At 42.0% G+C, this 19,632-nt stretch overlaps 1 protein-coding gene across 7 annotated transcripts in view; it reads left to right on the top strand.

Moving 5' to 3' along the window:
* The window catches only part of DPF3 (double PHD fingers 3), a 233,396-nt gene that overhangs the window by 85,423 nt on the left and 128,341 nt on the right, over positions 1-19,632 (top strand). For 4 of the 7 annotated variants that reach the window (XR_013543814.1, XM_072986186.2, XM_078390865.1 and 1 more), the window contains exons 1-2: positions 8,598-13,177; positions 13,342-13,502. Coding sequence is in view for 5 of the 7 variants with exons in the window: in XM_072986186.2 (XP_072842287.1) it covers positions 13,059-13,177; positions 13,342-13,502 (280 nt within the window). In the remaining 2 variants the exon portion in view is untranslated. Of the gene's footprint in view, positions 1-8,597; positions 13,178-13,341; positions 13,503-19,632 lie in introns of those variants that run through there. The other 3 variants (XR_013543815.1, XM_020788476.3, XM_078390886.1) reach the window with 1 other exon arrangement.

The raw sequence follows: 19,632 nt of genomic DNA, 5'->3' as shown, positions 1-19,632 counted from the left end.
GTTGCTGACCTTGAGCCAGACATCCTGGAGAGTGAAGTCAAGTGGGCCTTAGAAAGCCTGGCTAACAACAAGGCCAGTGGAGGTGATGGCATCCCAGTTGAACTATTTAAAATCTTGAAAGATGATGCTGTTAAGGTGCTACATTCAATATGCCAGCAAGTTTGGAAAACCCAACAGTGGCCAGAGGATTGGAAAAGATCAGTCTACATCCCAATCCCAAAGAAAGGCAGTGCCAAAGAATGCTCCAACTACCGAACAATTGCACTCATTTCGCACGCTAGCAAGGTTATGCTCAAAATCCTGCAAGGTAGGCTTCAGCAGTATGTGGACCGAGAACTCCCAGAAGTACAAGCTGGATTCCGAAGAGGCAGAGGAACTCGAGACCAAATTGCTAACTTGCGCTGGATTATGGAGAAAGCCAGAGAGTTCCAGAAAAATATCTACTTCTGCTTCATTGACTATGCGAAAGCCTTTGACTGTGTGGACCACAACAAACTATGGCAAGTTCTTAAAGAAATGGGAGTGCCTGACCACTTTATCTGTCTCCTGAGAAACCTATATGTGGGACAGGAAGCAACAGTTAGAACTGGTCATGGAACAACTGAGTGGTTCAAAATTGGGAAAGGAGTACGGCAAGGCTGTATATTGTCCCCCAGCTTATTTAACTTATATGCAGAATACATCATGCGGAAGGCTGGACTGGAAGAAACCCAAGCCGGAATTAAGATTGCCGGAAGAAATATCAACAACCTCCGATATGCAGATGATACCACTCTGATGGCAGAAAGTGAGGAGGAATTAAAGAACCTTGTAATGAGAGTGAAAGAGGAGAGTGCAAAAAATGGTCTGAAACTCAACATCAAAAAAACTAAGATCATGGCCACTGGTCCCATCACCTCCTGGGAAATAGAAGGGGAAGATATGGAGGCAGTGTCAAATTTTATCTTCCTGGGCTCCATGATCACTGCAGATGGAGACAGCAGCCCTGAAATTAAAAGACGCCTTCTTCTTGGGAGGAAAGCGATGACAAATCTTGACAGCATCTTGAAAAGCAGAGACATCACCTTGCCAACAAAAGTCCGAATAGTCAAAGCTATGGTTTTTCCTGTCGTGATGTATGGAAGTGAGAGCTGGACCATAAAGAAAGCAGACCGCCGAAGAATTGATGCCTTTGAATTGTGGTGCTGGAGGAGGCTCTTGAGAATCCCCTGGACTGCAAGGAGAACAAACCTATCAGTTCTAAAAGAAATCAACCCTGAGTGCTCACTGGAAGGACAGATCCTGAAGCTGAGGCTCCAGTACTTTGGCCATCTCATGAGAAGAAAAGAGTCCTTGGAAAAAACCCTGATGTTAGGAAGGTGTGACGGCAAGAGGAGAAGGGGACGACCGAGGATGAGATGGCTGGACAGTGTCTGCGAAGCAACCAACATGAACCTGACACAACTCCGGGAGGCAGTAGAAGACAGGAGGGCCTGGCGTGCTCTGGTCCATGGGGTCACGAAGAGTCGGACACGACTAAACGACTAAACACACACAATACTTGTAAATATTTTGCAGCCTGATTATTATGAGCCCTGTTGTTTTACAGAACACGGACTGCAAAAGCAACACCATGGTTTGCTGAAGGTCACCCTTGTTTTAATTCATGCCAATATGCTAATATTGCTACGTGCTCCATTTAGAATCTCGCAACAACACTAGGTGTCAAAAACAAGTGAAGAGGGACATTTTCAAAACCCCAAACAATGTCCAGCCAATAATATTCTTAAGTTATGGTAGGACTGCTCACTATGCTATGCACGGAGAATGCTCTCTTTAATTTTTTTTTAACATTTGGCCCAGTGGATGACCTTTACTTCAGTGAACCTGTTTTCCTATGCTCAATTCTAGTTAGAAAGCTTAGCAAGCATTTAAATAATTTCTGATAATTCATATTCTACTTAATACATGTATTTTCTAGGTACATTGATCCATAGCGTTTTCTAGTAAGTATCACTTGCTCAGAATTTCCCAAGATTCTGTGCTGAATTTCTGCATTTGCAGTTATCTTTGGGTCCATTAACTCTAGTTTCTCTGGATCTCTAGTTACTCCTTCTGATTAGGGGTAATAGAATACAACCTATTCCTGTATGAACATAGAAAAGACCATGTGGTCCCCAGATTACACAAACGTAAGAGCAGGTGATACCTTTTATTGGACCACTAAAATATCTCTCAATTTACCAGCTTTTGTGGAGAAAAGGCTTAGCACAGCTTTTTCATGGATAGAGCAGAAAAACTGTAGACAACAGTCCAAAAATTGGTTGTCCATGCCTGTGAGAGGTTATGTCAGTCCTCTTTAGGCTGACATAAAGCATGGTTTGAAATGTTGTGCTCTGTTCTTAAGATAAAAACCCTGCTAATTACTCTGTCATTGCCTCATTGCCTTCCCCCCAACACATATTCACATTGCCTGCTTAAAGCATAAAGTTTATTTTTGGTGAGGGTGGGTGGGGAAAAGCAACACAAAGACATAGCAGCCTCTCGCACAAGTTAGGGGTTATAGTTTGTTTCATTCACCAGGTAGAAGCAGCCAATTAAAGTCAAAATAATGTTTTACCTGGTGAGTATAAGGTGGCTGGTGCTGAGAGTCCACATTGTCTTGTAGGTGGTGCTGTGTTAGGTCATTAGTGGTATCTTATATAATCCAGAAATAACAAGGAAAAAACCGTGTGGTCTCCCAAGAATACACAAATGTAAGTTTGCATAATACCTTTTATTAGACCATTTAAAAAAGTAAAGCAAATTACAAGCTTTCATAGAGGAACCCCACTTCATCAGACTGAGTACATTGATCATGTCTTCACCTCCAGCTGCTGTCACTTGGAACATCCCACAGCATACGAGTAGCTACCGTGAGAGATCATGGAAGGATCACAGTGCTCTGTTATTTGGATCTTATTATTAGTGCACAACACCTATGCTGAAGTGTCATTGAGGGCCCGGGATTTCTGGGAATAAATGGTTAGTTTTTTGTGCCACAAACCCTGCACCTTCTTGATTAAAGCTACAACTGCCATTTAACTCCAGCCTGCATGATCAATGGAGATGGTGCATGGGGACTATGGAAACTGTAGTCTAACACTTGAGAAGAGCCCTAGGTTAGAAAAGGCATCTTCTGAAAAGGCAGTACTGTATATTTTTTTTCTAACTCCCCCCCCCCCGCCCAAAAAAAAAGATGGGACAGGCTGTAGACAGATGTCTTAAGTATGGAATGATTATTTTTAGGGGAGAGACAGGAACTCTGCTATATACGTCATTACTTGAGATGTACCTTTTTTTTTAAAAAAAGGTCCCAAGTTTCCAGTCAGAGCCACAGTGAGCAGTTTTGCCACCAAAGGCAAATAATGCTGCCTCCCTCCCACCCACTCAGTCCTAATGCATGCACATGAGCCCCCCTCCCCAAAGAAATGGAGGAGGAGAATTTAGAGCCTTCCCCCAAAAGAGTTTTAAAAGTTTTTAAATAAAAAGAAAATGAACAGGTCCCGGAGGTGTTGCCATTTATTTTCCTAGTGTTCGTCACCTGATTCAGATTTACAAGTGCCCTCTAAATTGTGGCACTTTGGGGCAAAGACTCTTTTGCTACACCCTCGTTGCAGGGCTGCTTCTAATATCAAGCTGTTGGTGTTAAGAGATCCCTGAGACTTGAAGGAGAAGCCTTATAGATATTATGTTTTATTGTTATTTATTGCTTTTTATTTGTTACACTTGTGTTCAATGTTCCTACCAGTCAGCAGTTTACATGGCTCTCCTCCCCACCTCACAACAAACCTGTAAATTAGGTCAGAGGGAGGCAGTGTGACCTGGGTCAGCCAGGGAGTTTCGTGGCTGTGTGAGAAATATTCTAAATAAATTAAGAGTAGAAATGTTTGCTGCACTCAAGGCTGTTGCCCACTGCGTTTGATGGGGCAGAAGCCACAGCAAAGGTAGACTGAGCCGGAGTGATCATCAGAGTCAGGGCAAAAGTGGGTTTTTGTGTACATGCGTGCACACAAACTTAAACACATATATAACTAGGCAAGCATTAGGAGCAAATTCTCCTGCTCCTAATGCTTTTCTCTCACTAGTAGATATAAATTCTCATATGAATGTTCTCTCCCCTTTTGCTTCAAGGCCAGGAGAAGAAGCAGAGGTTTGTTTGTTTGTTTAATTTAATTTAATTTAATTTAATTTATATCCCACCTATCTGGTCAGTTATGACCACTCTAGGCGGTTAACTTTCTTCTCAGTCTTCAGCTGTTAAAGGAACCTTGACACAGGAAGAGGGGTGGCCTGAATTTAGCCTAGAATTAAGACAGAAAAAGTGGAGAACAGATGGATGTGTTGTGGTTGTAGGTGTAGATATAGCTGCTTATCTTATTAACAGATGTAGTGGTAACCGCTTTCTCTGGGTATTAAGCAGGCAAGCAATCCATGTGAGCTTTTTGATAAAACATGCAAATGAGATGAAGTTGTATGCACCCTGAAACTGAAGAGGGAAGTCTTTAATCTGCAACAAGTCTGCTGCTGACAATGAAATTATTCCTATGGCACAGGTGGAATTAGCCCAACCAGATTCCAGCCTATCGCCATGTCTGGCTGAACGTAGGCTGTGGTGGGCAACATGTACTCCTCCTGATGTTGCTGAGTGCCAGTTCTCAGTATGCCTCATCAGTGACTTTGGTGGCTGCCTAGGGCTGACAGGAGTTGCTATCCAAGAGAGCTACACTTTAACCCTTTCTGGGCATTGCCTTCTCAACAACTGCCTATTTCTGCATATCTCATCCTGTGAGCTAAGCTTGGAGTTGGTGAGCAAAGTGGACAGTTGGGGCTTTCTTCTTTTGTTGCTAAAGGCAGCAGCAGTGGTGGGGATGACTGTTGTCAGCCAGAGTTTGGAAGTAGTTACCGTATTTTTCGCATCAGAAGACACACTTTCCCCCCACAAAACAGGGGGTTGGAAAGTCTGTGTGTCTTATGGAGCGAAGAAAACAGATTATATTTTCCTGTTTTCTTCTCCTAAAAAATTGGTGCGTTTTATGGAAAGGTGCGTCTTATGGAGTGAAAAATACGGCAATTAAAAATAACATTTTTTTTTTTTGAAATTAATTCATTTCACATACGTCTGCTGGAACACAGGTGGCTTCTGCTTAGGAAGCCAGCAGGACGGGGCCAGCTGGGCTTCAGCTGAGCCAGAGGTGAGGTCCTGCCCTGTCTGCCCTAGCAGCTGGGCATTCGGTGGCTAAAGGGTTCAGTTTTGTGCCTGACTGCTGGTCCTGAACTTAGCACCCTACTGCTCTGTTTCCCCGAAAACAAGACAGGGTCTTATATTAATTTTTGCTCCAAAAAACTCATTAGGGCTTATTTTCAGAGGATTTTTAATTTTTCATGTACAACAATCTACATTTATTCAAATACAGTCATGTCATCTTCTTCTGGTTGCTGCACAATGCTGCATAATGGTGGGGGCCAGGGTTTCACTTAACTGGGGTTTATTTTTGGGGTAGGGCTTATATTATGAGCATTATCCTGAAAAATCATACTAGATCTTATTTTCAGGGAAACGGTATTGTCATGCTGGACTTGGTGGGAGATTTCTAGAGTATGGAATGAGACATAAACAAGCAAATCCCTTTTGCTGTTTTTGTCACATCTCTTTATGGCATGCAGAACGCTATCACTGTGTGTGTGTTTATCCTCATGATCTGCATCCAATCGAACCATAATTTTCACTTCCTGCCTATTACAAGATGTTAAGGGCTCAAGCCTACAATTTCCTTCCACCTTCCTTGTTTCTCTCCCCTCAGCTAATAACCAGTTTTCTGGCTCAGTCCTCAGAAATCACCAAATATCTTGTTCAGGCTGTTGGTGGTGGAGGTTTGAACCTTTATTTTTCTCAAAATTATGAACACATATTTCTATGTCTTTAAGGAGGATGCAGAAATCACCTTGTTGTTTTTTAAGATAGTCCTGATTTGTTTTTTAGACTGAGAAGGAACAGGACCACCTTAACATAGTATTAAAGCACACAGTGATTTGATTTGTTTGGAGATTAGATTAGACAAGAGAGGCTTGCAGCCAAACAGCCATGTCCTTTCCATGGATACCACTGTACCTTCCACTCCCTCTGCCATCACGCCCCATCCTCCAGTAGCAAACATGCAGTATTTTATGGCTACTGAGTTTGTTGAGCCCTCAAAGAGCCATTTTGTGGTTGTTATCCTTTTGGGTGTCCTTGTTTGAAAGGCTCTTTTGGTCTTCTGTCAACCTTGGAGTTATTGAAGCATAATGATACTCAGCAGCAGTTCATGAGCCCGTCAGGAAAGGGTGAATTCTTTACCCCAAAAGTGCTGAATGGGGAATCATCTTTGTTTCAGCCATAGGCCAACCTCCTTCCTTTTTGGGGCAATCCCATCCTGGTGACAATCTTGTCTGTATTCACATCAATGAAGAAGGGTGGTCCCACATCCAGCACTGGCTCTTTTTCATCTAAGGTGGTCCTCAAAACAATCAGGGTGGGCTGTGATGCACTTGATCTGAAGACATTAAGCTCAGATGCTTTGCTACTAGTAATGGGCATCTTGAAACTTTCCTGCAGTATTTTAAATATTAACCCTAAAATACAGACAATGGATCTGTGGCTTTATAATGGGTCTAGGAACAGAGACTTTGGAGTCATGAAAAAGGGGTATTTCAAGATTTCTGAGGTTGGTAAAATGATGGGCACAGCCACCAACTGTGGAAACAAAGCCAAATGTGGGCAATGTATACCCCAGATTTTATGAAACATCCATTTTGGTTAAAATCTGCAGTTATATTTCTCTTAACATCAGTTCATTAGGTATTATCATTTTGAGAGCACATGTTAAATTGTTTTATATATAAAACAAAAATACACATCATAATATGTATAATACAATAATACGTATCATACTGTATATATTTCCAACTAAGAACTGGGGTGACAACTGAGCCTTTTTTAAATATATAGTGTATATAACTTTTCCACCTCCTACGGCAAAGCCTGCAGTTTAGATAAACAATTCTCAATAGTACCAATTTAATGAAAACATTTAATGTTGGAAGATTTACTTCTATTTTTAGTCACGCAACTAAAGGAGTGTCTAGCAGGGATTCCTGCAGTTTATCATTTCATAGTTGTTGCTAATACAAAGTGACAGGGACTTACTCGTGTTTCGTTGTTGGGAGGGACAGTGGGCACACAGGGAGCCTGAGTGATTGGGTTTGTTTTCATTTGGGCATGCTCCCTTTGTCCTTTGAAGGGCTGAGTTTTCCTGTGCAGCCCAACTTTAATACTGAGAGAAATTTGAGGCAACACTATCGTTAATATGCACGGGCTGTTGAGAACAAACTTAAGTCGTTGATCAGTTTCAGCCTCCTTGTTAGTGAGTTTGATTAAACAAGGGTTCCCACTGCTCAGCTTTAATTATAGCATTTAATAAGCTTCATTTCTTCCCAGTCATGCTTCCATTCTGCCTTTTTTTTTTTTTTTTTGCTTTCCTCCTCGCCCACTTTCTAATTGAAAATAGGGGGCCAGACCGGTTGCCTCAGGATTTCTGTGTGAAGAGTTTCCTCTGTCGACTGGCATCTCCTTACACAGAGTGCATATCTGCAGCTCTCTCTTCTCCCTTCCTGGTACCATACAGATCTCCCCTCCAGCAACCCCACAGGGAAATGACTCCACCAGTGCTTGTGCTGTCGCTTGCTTTCTCACATGCCACAGAGGACTGGAAAATTCTAAGAACTATTAGCATGGCCCCCACCTTTTCTTACCCCACCCCTTTTTCTTTCCTGGGAAAATTCTCCTGCTCCTAATGCTTTTCTCTCACCAGTAGATATAAATTCTCATATGAATGTTCTCTCCCCTTTTGCTTCAAGGCCAGGAGAAGAAGCAGAGGTTTGTTTGTTTGTTTGTTTAATTTAATTTAATTTATATCCCGCCTATCTGGTCAGTTATGACCACTCTAAGCGGTTAACTTTCTTCTCAGTCTTCAGCTGTTAAAGGAACCTTGGCACAGGAAGAGGGGTGGCCTGAATTTAGTCTAGAATTAAGACAGAAAAAGTGGAGAACAGGTGTATGTGTTGTGGTTGTAGGTGTAAACATAGCTGCTTATCTTATTAACAGCTGCTGTGGTAACCGCTTTCTCTGGGTATTAAGCAGGCAAACAATCCATGTGAGCTTTTTGATAAAACATGCAAATGAGATGAAGTTGTATGCACCCTGAAACTGAAGAGGGAAGTCTTTAATCTGCAACAAGTCTGCTGCTGACAATGAAATTATTCCTATGGCACAGGTGGAATTAGGCCAACCAGATTCCAGCCTATCACCATGTCTGGCTGAACCTAGGCTGTGATGGGCAACATGTACTCCTCCTGATGTTGCTGAGTGCCAGTTTTCATCATTAACTTTGGTGGCTCCCTAGGGCTGACAGGAGTTGCTATCCAAGAGTGCTACACTTTAACCCTTTCTGGCCATTGCCTTCTCAACAACTGCCTATTTCTGCATATCTCATCCTGTGAGCTAAGCTTGGAGTTGGTGAGCAAAGTAGACAGTTGGGGCTTTCTTCCTTTGTTGCTAAAGGCAGCAGCAGTGGTGGGGATGACTGTTGTCAGCCGGAGCTTGGAAGTAGTTAATTACAAATAACAATTTTTTTTGAAATTAATTCATTTCCCAATAATGGCAGTAGCATGAAAATCACGCAGCATTAGTGTGTGGTGGGGCAGAGGAAATGACTTGCCAATCTCTTTTCTCTGTAGTCTCCACAGGGACATGATCCATGATGTTTTGTTGCGCCTGGGCAATGAATCAGCCTGACTCTGCCTGTCCCCCAAAAACTGTTTTCAATATACTAAATATCCTTTCGACATGGGTATTTCCTCATCTCTGACATTTTGTGCTATTTACCTATTTTTCGCTCCATAAGACGCACCTTTCCATAAGACACACCAATTTTTTAGGAGAAGAAAACAGGAAAATATAATCTGTTTTCTTCGCTCCATAAGACGCACAGACTTTCCACCCCCCCTGTTTTGTGGGGAAAAAGTGCGTCTTATGGTGCGAAAAATACGGTACTTTTCAAGGTACGGACCATTTTGTTCTATCTGTGTTCTCAGCTTACTTCCGTGTATAAGACACCCCTCAATTTATAGTTAATGATGATTTTAGGGAAAAATAGCATCTTATACACAGAAAAATACGGTATTCCCTCAGCTTCATATAAATTGTGTTAGTCCAAAGAAACAAAATCCCTACTCTTGTTTTCCAAGAAAAATCTTGGTTAGGTAGCATTTTCCCTCTTGAGACATCTTTTAGTCCACATGGCACATTTTGGTTGGCATCTGATGCCTGTTTGAAAATGGACTGTGATACTCTAATATGTACACTTGTTTCCTTCTCAATTACATAATTACCTGTCAGGCAAAAGTTGTTATATTGACAAGGCATAACAGTAAATCTAGCAGTGTTCTTTGAAATCCAGATTCTATCCCCACCACGGCTATTTAAACTATCAAAACCTGCCCGCTTACAGCAAGTATGCTTTTAAAATGAACTTTCCCCTCGAGAACTGTATTTAGAGCATGGTTCAAATGAAACGGTTAGCTATGTCTTATGGAACCCTCTAAACTCTGGTTGATTTGGCCATACACATTTTAAAAGCAGAGGCTGGAATAGGTGCTTTTTGGACTAACGAGAGGGATTTGACGATTTGTAGGCTGGGGTACTGCAGTATCGGGGCTGCAGTATCATCCATTTAGTTGTCAGTCCCTACCCTGGATGTTAGAAGTGCTGCCTGGTGTCCATTAAATCTATCAGCTGGCCTGGATTCTAAGCTAGCTTTCTCTTTCTTTCTTTCTTTCTTTCTTTCTTTCTTTCTTTCTTTCTTTCTTTCTTTCTTTCTTTCTTTCTTTCTTTCTTTCTTTCTTTCTTTCTTTCTTTCTTTCTTTCTTTCTTTCTTTCTTTCTTTCTTTCTTTCTAAGTAACTTTCTCACCCTCACAGAGCCAGAGATACAAGGGACAATGTATAGACAGAACTTTCATCTACGGCTAGTGAGAAAGAAACCTTTCTTTATGATGAACTAATAAATGAAGCCCTCCCCAGTTTCAGTGGGTAAATAGCGCAGTTTTGGAAATGCTTTGGTCTTATGGAAACAGATGAAATATGGTTTGCAGAAATGCCTACGCTGTTCTGATGTGAATAACCTGAAGCAATGAATACCAGTTGGGGCACTATGGAAACTGTAGTCCAAAAATAACTTTTCAAAAGTTTCAACATTGCACAACGTAATGCATTTTTCTGTTGGGGGGGGAGGGGTTTTAAATTGGATAACCCCTATGGTTCATTAAAGCTCTACATCATTAATTTGCAGTTTGTTTTCCCTAGGCTTCTGGGAGCTTAGCTGAAAGCTTTGCTAGGTGCTGTCCCATGGAAAAATACAGTTTCCATTTCAATTCCCCCCCCCCCCAAAATAAAACAGAAACAAGAAGCAAAAAGGGAATGTGAGTGATCAGAAAATTCTTCTTGTTGATGAAGCAGCTTTTGAGAAGTTCATTCTGTGTCTATTTGCCTTGGTAGGGTTTTTTTTAAACTGCTTACTTAGATATCTGTCCGACAAAGTTAAATGAGCCTTGCACCTCAGTAAGTGTACATAGAAATGGATATATCTGTACTTATTGTGAAGCAAAGTTTGACAGAGTTACTTTCCTGGATGGCACCTTTCTTTGAGTCTCCCAGCCAGCAACATCAGTGACTGTTCTGGTTGAGGGATTCCAATGGTGCAGTTTATTTACTGAAAATAATCTCCTTCCCAATATAGCAGTGGAACGAAACAATAGCAACGGGGGTGTGAGTTTAGGAAGCTGTATTGGCACCTCTCTCTCTCTCTGTCTCTCTCTGTCTCTGTCTGTCTGTCTGTCTGTCTGTCTGTCTCTCTCTCTCTCTCTCTGTGTGTGTGTGTTGTGTGTGTGTGTGTGTGTGTGTGTGAGAGAGAGAGAGAGAGAGAGAGAGAGTCAAATATAGCAGAGAAAGTTAAGCTACATTATTTTCCAGTTATAATAAAATATATGTAGGTTCTACATTTCTGAATGAAATGCCACCTTGTTTTTCTCTCATGGTTTCTACAGCCTACTCTGCATCTTTCCCCTGCAAACTAGGTCCCAATACTATTCGCATGGACATGTGATATTTTCATGAATCTGTAAAGGAGGCGGGGAGGCTGCCCTAAGTAAAAACTGATGGCAAGAATTAACAGCCATCTCATGAGAATATTACCAGAGGCTCAGTGTTCATGGCAAAATGTCATTAATTACGTATATGTATCAGCACTGTACTTGGTTGCTTTCCATGTTACCCCGCCACCTCGTTCTGAAAACAAGCACGTCAGGTAGGTTTGATGGAGAAGTACCGACTGACCCAAGGATAACAAGGAAGCTTCAACCCTCTATCTCTGTGTTCTGAATCCAGCCATCTAACCAGCCATTTATTTATTTAACTATCCAGCCAACTAACCATTACACTGACAGATCGGTGGTTACTATATAAATGATTCCAGGACTGAAATATATTGGCAGAAAAATAATGCAATATTAAATGTGCTTAATTTGCATAATAAATAAAACCACATTAATTAGCATATTATGCAAATATGTAGACAATACACATTGGATTGTCTATTTTGCATAATATGCAAATCAAGCTGCCCAGCTTTAAGAACTGGAGTCAGCATTGTTAGCCAGGGAATTCCAGTAACTGTAGACTAAAAATTAATTTCCCCAAAGATTAAGGGTGGCGATCAGATGGTAGGAAAGGCGCATGTCCTATCATATCAGGAAGGGTCGCTTTCCAAGGAGCTATGGCTCTGAAAGTGACCATCTGTTGGAGAATCCCTCCACCCTATCCCACAAAAGTGGGATAGCCAACATATATAGAAGTCAGTCTAGGTTGCAATTCCTTGTATGTCATGTGATTTCTGGAAAACAGATCATACTGGAATGTTCCACAGGCTGTCCAAAATGCAATCTCTCTGTGTGTGACCACACTCTCATTTAGTGCTTGCAGAAGCAACTCGTTTCTCATGCTGGTTCTGGCCTGGCCTCCTAGCTGTGCAACTAGGTTGTAACTTAGAATATCCTGTGATGTCACTGAAGTTCCTAAGTGTATTATTGTATGTGTAGGAAGCAGGAACCAGTCAGGGCCGGTCCTTCTGTTAGGCAGTGTGATGCAGGGAAGGGAAAGGGGAAAGCAATGGCAAAGTATTAAAGAACTGGGTTATGTGTGCCAGGCAACCTGCTTATAATTGTCCCTTATGGTATCCTTCTGCTTTACCAAGTGCAGTGAGTGTTGGAGGTTGTCTTCTTCCCAGTGCTGAAGCCACTTTCTGTTGCAAGCCCAGTCAGTTTATATAAGCGGAATGGTGCGTGGGGGGGGGGAAGGAGGAGCGGGGCGGTGGTGGCTCTAAGGGCAAAATGCTTTGCTCCAGCCCTGGGCCTAGTCATGCTAGAAACAGCAAATTAGTCTTCCGCCTAATTTTATTTTCTAATATTTGGCTCCGGACACAAACTTTACCTCAGAATTCTCTCTGTGACAGCACAGAGAGAGCTGGGATGCCCTCTTGCCTCATGTGGTATTTTTTCTCACTTTCACTGAGAGGCACCAGGAGCCAGCCTTGCTTTAACCTCCATTTCTCCTTTCTCTATATTAAAATAATCGTTCCTGAATTATGGGCTGTGGCAGTGGACTGGACTAGGAGCTGCATCTATAAAAATCCTCATTGTCTGAGACTTGAGTAGGACTGGGGGAGGATTCATAAATACTTTGTATTTATCTCCCTCTTCGTCCTCCTCTTTTTAATGCTGCTCTTGTGGACATCAAGCCTCAGACACTGGCTGACTTTGTGTGAACTTCACATGCTGATCTAACTTATCTTCAGGCTTTATTTTATCTTGTTAGTATGCGACATGCTCATCATGTAGGGTTATCTATTTATTTATTTGTTTGTGGATGTTTAGAAATTGACTGGATTCCATGTGTGCGTTCTTTATTGGCAGCCTCAGACAGCGTTACTCACATTGTCTGATGCTCTGGTGCTGGAACTTTAAAAACAAAACAAAGAACAAACAATGCCAAACCAACAAGCAAAACAGGTAAAGGATCGTGCTGTGGTTGCAACTTTTTGGTCAGTTATGGGCCCGCAGTTTCACAGCTCTCAATCCAGCCATCTGCCCTTCCCCTCTTTGCTTTGTTTTGCTCCTGAGGAAGAGCGATGCCCCTTAGTTTATGCTCCTCTTTGTCTCTCTCTGTCCTACAGTCTCGGGGACCAGTTCTACAAAGAAGCCATAGAGCACTGCCGCAGCTACAATTCCCGGCTGTGTGCTGAACGCAGCGTCCGTCTTCCTTTCCTCGACTCACAGACTGGTGTGGCTCAGAATAACTGCTACATTTGGATGGAAAAGAGGCACCGGGGACCAGGTATAAATTGCTTTTAAGTGTATGAAGACCTTAAGGAGTTCAGTTTCCAGGAACATTAAGCTTTTGAGCTGCCATGTTTTGGAGAACCTTCCTAAAATGAGCTGTTGTGAAAGGGAAATTGGTAACTTAAGGAAGATGAGTTGAGCCCCAATCCTTCCTCCACCTTGCAGTCTCTAGTAAGAGCGATAATTGCTTGACACTTGCCCCCCTCTCCCTCTCTCCCACTAATGCTGCGTGATCTCAGTTCCTTCATTCGTATTGATCTCCTGCTGAAGCGCAATGGAAAACCCAGTGTCCAGGTGAATGGGAAATGTTCTTAAATACATTTGAGAGGGTAAGGTGCTCTTACACTGTTATTGATATGCTTCAGAATAATTAACTTTATTTCTCAGGAGGAAACATACATTAATTATGTGCTTGCTTTTTGGAAGTGACATTACCATTGCCTATGTGAAGTACAGTCTGGAAGCATGTTGTTTCCTTGCAACAATAATGTCAGGCTAAAATGAAACATTATGGGGAATCACAGCCTGGAAGTACCTTGTTACGAATAATTGGTTTTAATTAATTCTTTCCCCAATGTACAGTGCAGCAGTAAGCTAATGAGTGAGAGTACCACTTCTTTTGTGGCATAACTGTGACTTAGTTATTCTGATAGTTACAGGGGGGTGGTCACACTATATGGTAGAGGAGGAATACTGCCTGGTTCAAGTGCCAACTTGTATTGTACCTCATGCTGTTAATTTAGCCTTCTGTGTGTGGAAGCCGTGGCAAAGCACATGGGAGGAAGGTTTATTTTACACCACAAACCAATACCCCATGCTGTAGATTTCAGGGTTTTTAAAAAGTTAACAAAAGGGCAACTGTTTTAGTTACTTTTGAGAAGCAGGAAAGCAAACATCAGAACAATAATGGTGATGACATACTTTGGAGGGCTCCTCAGATTTATAATGGGAATTAATATACCATTATGAAAAAAGTGCTGGCTGGATAGCTCATCCGACTGCAGAACCAGAGGTTGGGAGTTTGATTTCCCACTGTGCCCCCAGGCATCTTGTGTGGCTGGAAGAACATTGAGGAAGGGTTGAACAGGCTCTGGGTTTGTGACCCTCATCTATTCAGATTCATTGTCTGTTTAGTGTAGAAACTGAACAAACTCAGAGGAAGAACATGCCTATAATGTTTAGCTTTATCCTTGGAGGGTTGGGGAGGAATACAGATGTAAATTGTTCACGTGGCCAACTTAATGTTTCTAAATCTTTAATAACTTCACGAAGGCTTTCACGGCCAGGATCTCATGGTTGTTCTGGGTTTTTCGGGCTCTCAACCATCTGAATTGGGCCCTACAGGCAAATGGCTACTCCAAAAATGAAATCACAAGAGCCATCAAACCTAGAAAACAACACTGAACTGAAGAAGAAAAACAGCCACCCACAAATAAAGTATTTCTGCCATACATCAAAGGGGTCATGGACCACATGGGGAAACTTTTGAAAAAACACAGCCTACAAACAGTATTCAAGCCCACCACAAAAATACAACAAATGTTACGGTCAGCAAAGGACAGAAGGGACCCCCTCACCACCGCAGGAGTATCCGGATACCTTGCAGTTGTCGCCAGGTATATATTGGAACCACAAAACGAAGCATCCACACTAGAATCAAAGAACATGAGAGACACTGCAGACTAAAACAACCAGAAAAATCTGCAGTAGCTGAACATGCCCTGAAACAAACTGGACATGAAATTCTATTTCAAAATACTGAAATACTGGACAACACCAGCAATCATTACGTCAGACTGCACAGGGAAGCCACTGAAATCCACAAACACAAGCACAGTTTCAACTAAAGAGGAAAGTATGAAGCTCAACAAAACTTGGCTCCCAGCTATCAAACATACTATGTGCAAAAGGTCAACGAACTCTACCCACCCACAAGGACAGGGGATCACTACACACAAAAGACCAGCTAATGACACCCATCAACCACAGGAACAGATAATCTCTTCCCCTTAGCAGAACAATACACCCACAACAATACACACTAATCACCCATCTACAGGAAAAGACAAAAGTCCATCTCACAGCCATAAATACTGCACTCCCAAGCCAACTACACCAGAGCACAGGCTGCTGTCCTCTGAAGATGCCGGCCACAGAGACTGGCGAAACGTCAGGAAGAACAACCTTCAGAACACGGCCTAAGAGCCTGAAAAACCCAGAACAACTTTTAATACTGTAACTTGCTTGGGAACTAGTTAGTCCCCTGATTTACAACTACATTTAGTCACAATAAAATTCCCTAATGTGACACCAGTGGATGATGATAATCAAGCTAAATGCTTCAAAATTAAGTTCCAGTACACATTTCTGCTCTTTATTCTTAGTCACGTTATAAAAAGTTGTGTAGCCTATTGGCCTTGGACAGCTTTGTTATTGATACACAGCCAAAGCAACACATTTGATTTTATTCTCAAGGTTACAGTATATGATCACTGTGGAGCTCCTATCAGTGGCTGCAGTCTTTTTGTAAAGTGTGATAGGGCAGTTCCTTTTTTCACTGCCATGGAAAAATAGCCACCAACAATATGGGACGAAGAGACAGATATCCCAGCAATGCTAGCTAAATGTTGAATCTCTCTCTCTCTCTCTCTCTCTCTCTCTCTCTCTCTCTGTGTGTATGTGTGTGCGTGTGTGAATGTGTTTGTGTGTGTGTGTGTGTGTGTGTGTGTGTGTGTGTGTGTGAGAGAGAGAGAGAGAGAGAGAGAAGGAGAAGGAGAAGGAGAAGGAGAGAGAGGTGGAGGAAGGCTGAGCAACATGAGAAGGCAGAATATATGTAGGTACTTATGTTAGGGCAAGTATACCAAGTGTATCCCATTTTTAGCCTGCCAATCTGATTAACTTTCACATCATTTTGTTCTTGGTGTCAGGATGTCTTGGGGAAAAGCCCTGGCCCTATTCATATTCACTCTGAAGTGAATAAGAAACCAAAAACTGAAGAGTAAGAGCATGAGGACATGTCAGGAGGCAGTGGTGAGAATCAAAAAAATTTAGAAACAGAAAGCAAATCAGGATAAAAACAAACAACTAGATACCAGACAAGGACAATTCACCCACTGTTTGAACAATAATCAGTTTGTATAGCAGGACTACATCTTTGTTACAAGTATCAAGTGGTCAGCCTTATTGGATAGAGTCAGTTCAGAGTCTGAGGGTCATTTGCTGACAATTTGCCACTTGCCATTCAGGGGCTCACCACATGGGGCTGCCAAGGTAGCATTCCAAATGCAGGAAAGGAACCAAGAGGACGAAAACCTGTACCTCAGCACAAAGTGATGCAAATCTACTTTGTCCATGTGACTAACGAAGAGCAATTGCAGGGCCAAAGTGGCCTAATTTGTCTGCATTGCTGCCCCTCTATTACAGGAATATTAGCATATATGCTAATATTCCTGTAATGGAAAGGCAGAAATGCAGACAAATTAGGCCGCTATATATACATATATATAGTTTTATATATGTGTGTAGATACACACACACACACACACACACACACACACACACACACGTGTATATGTAAATAATTGGATATCTCTCTCTCTCTCTCCACACACACACACACACACACACACACATGACTGTACAAATTAGAGAATTTTTAAACATGGTGTTATACTTCCATCTATTCACCTTGTGGTTCTGATCTCTCGCCTGTTGAGTGCATTCTCAGACCGGGTGTCATTAATACGCTACTAGAAATGTACAAAGGTTCTCTTCATCCCTCTGGAATGCTAATATTCCAGTAATGGAAAAGCAGCATTTCAGACAAATTAGGCCACTTTGGGCCTGCAGTTGCTCTTCGTTAGTCACATGGACAAAGTTTGGGGTGGGGGTGGGCTGGAAGGAACTGAACCCATTGCAAGAACAGAATGCGGTCCCTCAGAATGAGTGCTCAGGAAGCTGCATGACTGAATGACTACCCCATCAAACATGCCAAGGGTTTGGATTCTAATTAGAACTTTCTCTCAGCTATGCTATTTCACTAAATATTTACTAAATACAGGTATTTAGCTTTTCCACCTGCATTGTGAAATAGCAGAGTGACAGATGGAGTGAATGTACAGATGGGCTCATAATTTGGCTTTGTTCGGCCGCTGCACAAACATATTTTTGAACAGCCGCAAACCTCATAAAAAATTCCTTCCCATTCATTCTGTTCTTTGTCTTACATACTCATATATTCTATTTGAAATTTGTTCATTACTCCAGCTCCCTAACCTGCAGGGAGAGGTAGGGCCAACTTCCAACTCCATTTTAATTTATGTGGGGACAGAGGAAGACGACGCCTGTCATGCTGTCACCTGACTTTGCACAGTTTTCTGAATAAAAGGTTGTCTCTCTTGGCAAACAATTCAGGGTTAATTTTACATACTCCGGCACTGAGCTCCTTTGCTCCCCCTCCTTTCCTCCCAGCCTTTCACTCTAGCTGTGAGTTATGACTGTACTACACTAATGAGATAAACAACATAACTCACTGCGGGTCCTGCTATTTCCTTTATAATCAAATGGCTAGAAACCTCTGCGGTTGCCCTATAAGGCCCTAAAATGCAAGGCAACTCAAGAGAGAAGGAAATAACAGACACAAAACAGTGCATGCACCCTCACATGCAGTGCCAATGTATAGTTCGGGCAGACCTGGACAAATTCTTGGTAGAAGCAGGAATGGCAATCTTTAATTACTCATCGGCTACCTTTTTGCTGGAAGGGAGAACGCCCCCCCCCAGCAGCATACTTCTAAAAACAAAAAGCCTATACTGCATAGACTAGGTTCACCATCTCCCTTTTCTGTTCCACATTCAGTAGATTTCTGCTTTTGAAGACTGGTGGAGTAATACGAAGAATCCCCTTCCCATGTGCTGCTTGTTAGCACACAGCCTTGTCAATTAGGAAAGGAAAAGCCGATTTTTATGTAGGGCATTTCCCATCCCCATTGTGCCTCTTTCAACTCTAGCTGCTAGAGGTTATCTGCCCAATCAGCTTTTTTGAGCCTGAAAGGTTTGTGCCTGGTAGGAAAAGAATAGGTGACGGTGGTTTTCCTCACCAGAAAACTTCCATTCACACATGCTCTCTGTCCCACCCCCCCACCCCCCGGCAAGCAAAAAGTTCATCTCATAATTCTCTGCTGCTGTCTTTGTCTATTGTAATTAACTTGCACAGTCACTACTCAGGCCAAGAATCTCTGCACTCTCCTTTAACAGGTGCTGTACCTGAGTTTATCTTGATACTGTTTTATTTCTCCAGATCAATGCTTTTAAGCTGCCAGTTGTGGCTAGAGTTCTGACCATGGAACTCTTGCATCCCCAGCCTTAAAGAGAGGCTGTTCTCAGTTTGAGTGACCTAATTCTTCTTTGATGATCATGTTGCAGAAGACTGTAGCCCTCTGTGGTGGAAAGCTCTATAAATGGCACTTGCAAAGTAAGGTGGAGATGGCCAGGTGTCACTTCTTTTGAAGAGCACATTATTATTATTATTATTATTATTATTATTATTATTATTATTATTATTATTATTATTATTATTATTATTATTATTATTATTATTATTATTATTATTATTATTATTATTATTATTATTATTATTATTATTATTGAAGGCTTTCATGGCCAGGATCTAATGGTTGTTGTGGGTTTTTCAGGCTCTTTGGCCATGTTCCGAAGGTTGTTCTTCCTAACGTTTCGCCAGTCTCTGTGGCCAGCATCTTCAGAGGACAGCACTGTCCTCTGTCCTTTATATGCTCAGAGTGCTGTCCTCTGAAGATGCTGGCCACAGAGACTGGCAAAACGTTAGGAAGAACAACCTTCAGAACATGGCCAAAGAGCCTGAAAAACCCACAACAACCATTATTATTATTATTGGTTGACCTCCTTATACCCTTCTAGCATTTAATGTTTAACCCTTATTTCATATTTCAGCTGCATCACTCTAATCACTATGCAGAACTGAAGCTTTGCAGTGGCAGGTATTTTTGAACATTAGATCACAACCCTAAAAAGAGGACAGGTGGAGCGCGAAGGCCAGCAGTGCAGTTCATACATTTAATTCCACTTCACAGGTCACTTCGAGCTAAT

The sequence above is a fragment of the Pogona vitticeps genome, chromosome 1 (genome assembly GCF_051106095.1).
Source record: "Pogona vitticeps strain Pit_001003342236 chromosome 1, PviZW2.1, whole genome shotgun sequence".
In the NCBI taxonomy this organism is placed as follows: Eukaryota; Metazoa; Chordata; class Lepidosauria; order Squamata; family Agamidae; genus Pogona; species Pogona vitticeps.
The sequence above is the reverse complement of the archived record's forward strand: the minus strand, read 5'-3'. Positions and strand labels throughout refer to the sequence as shown.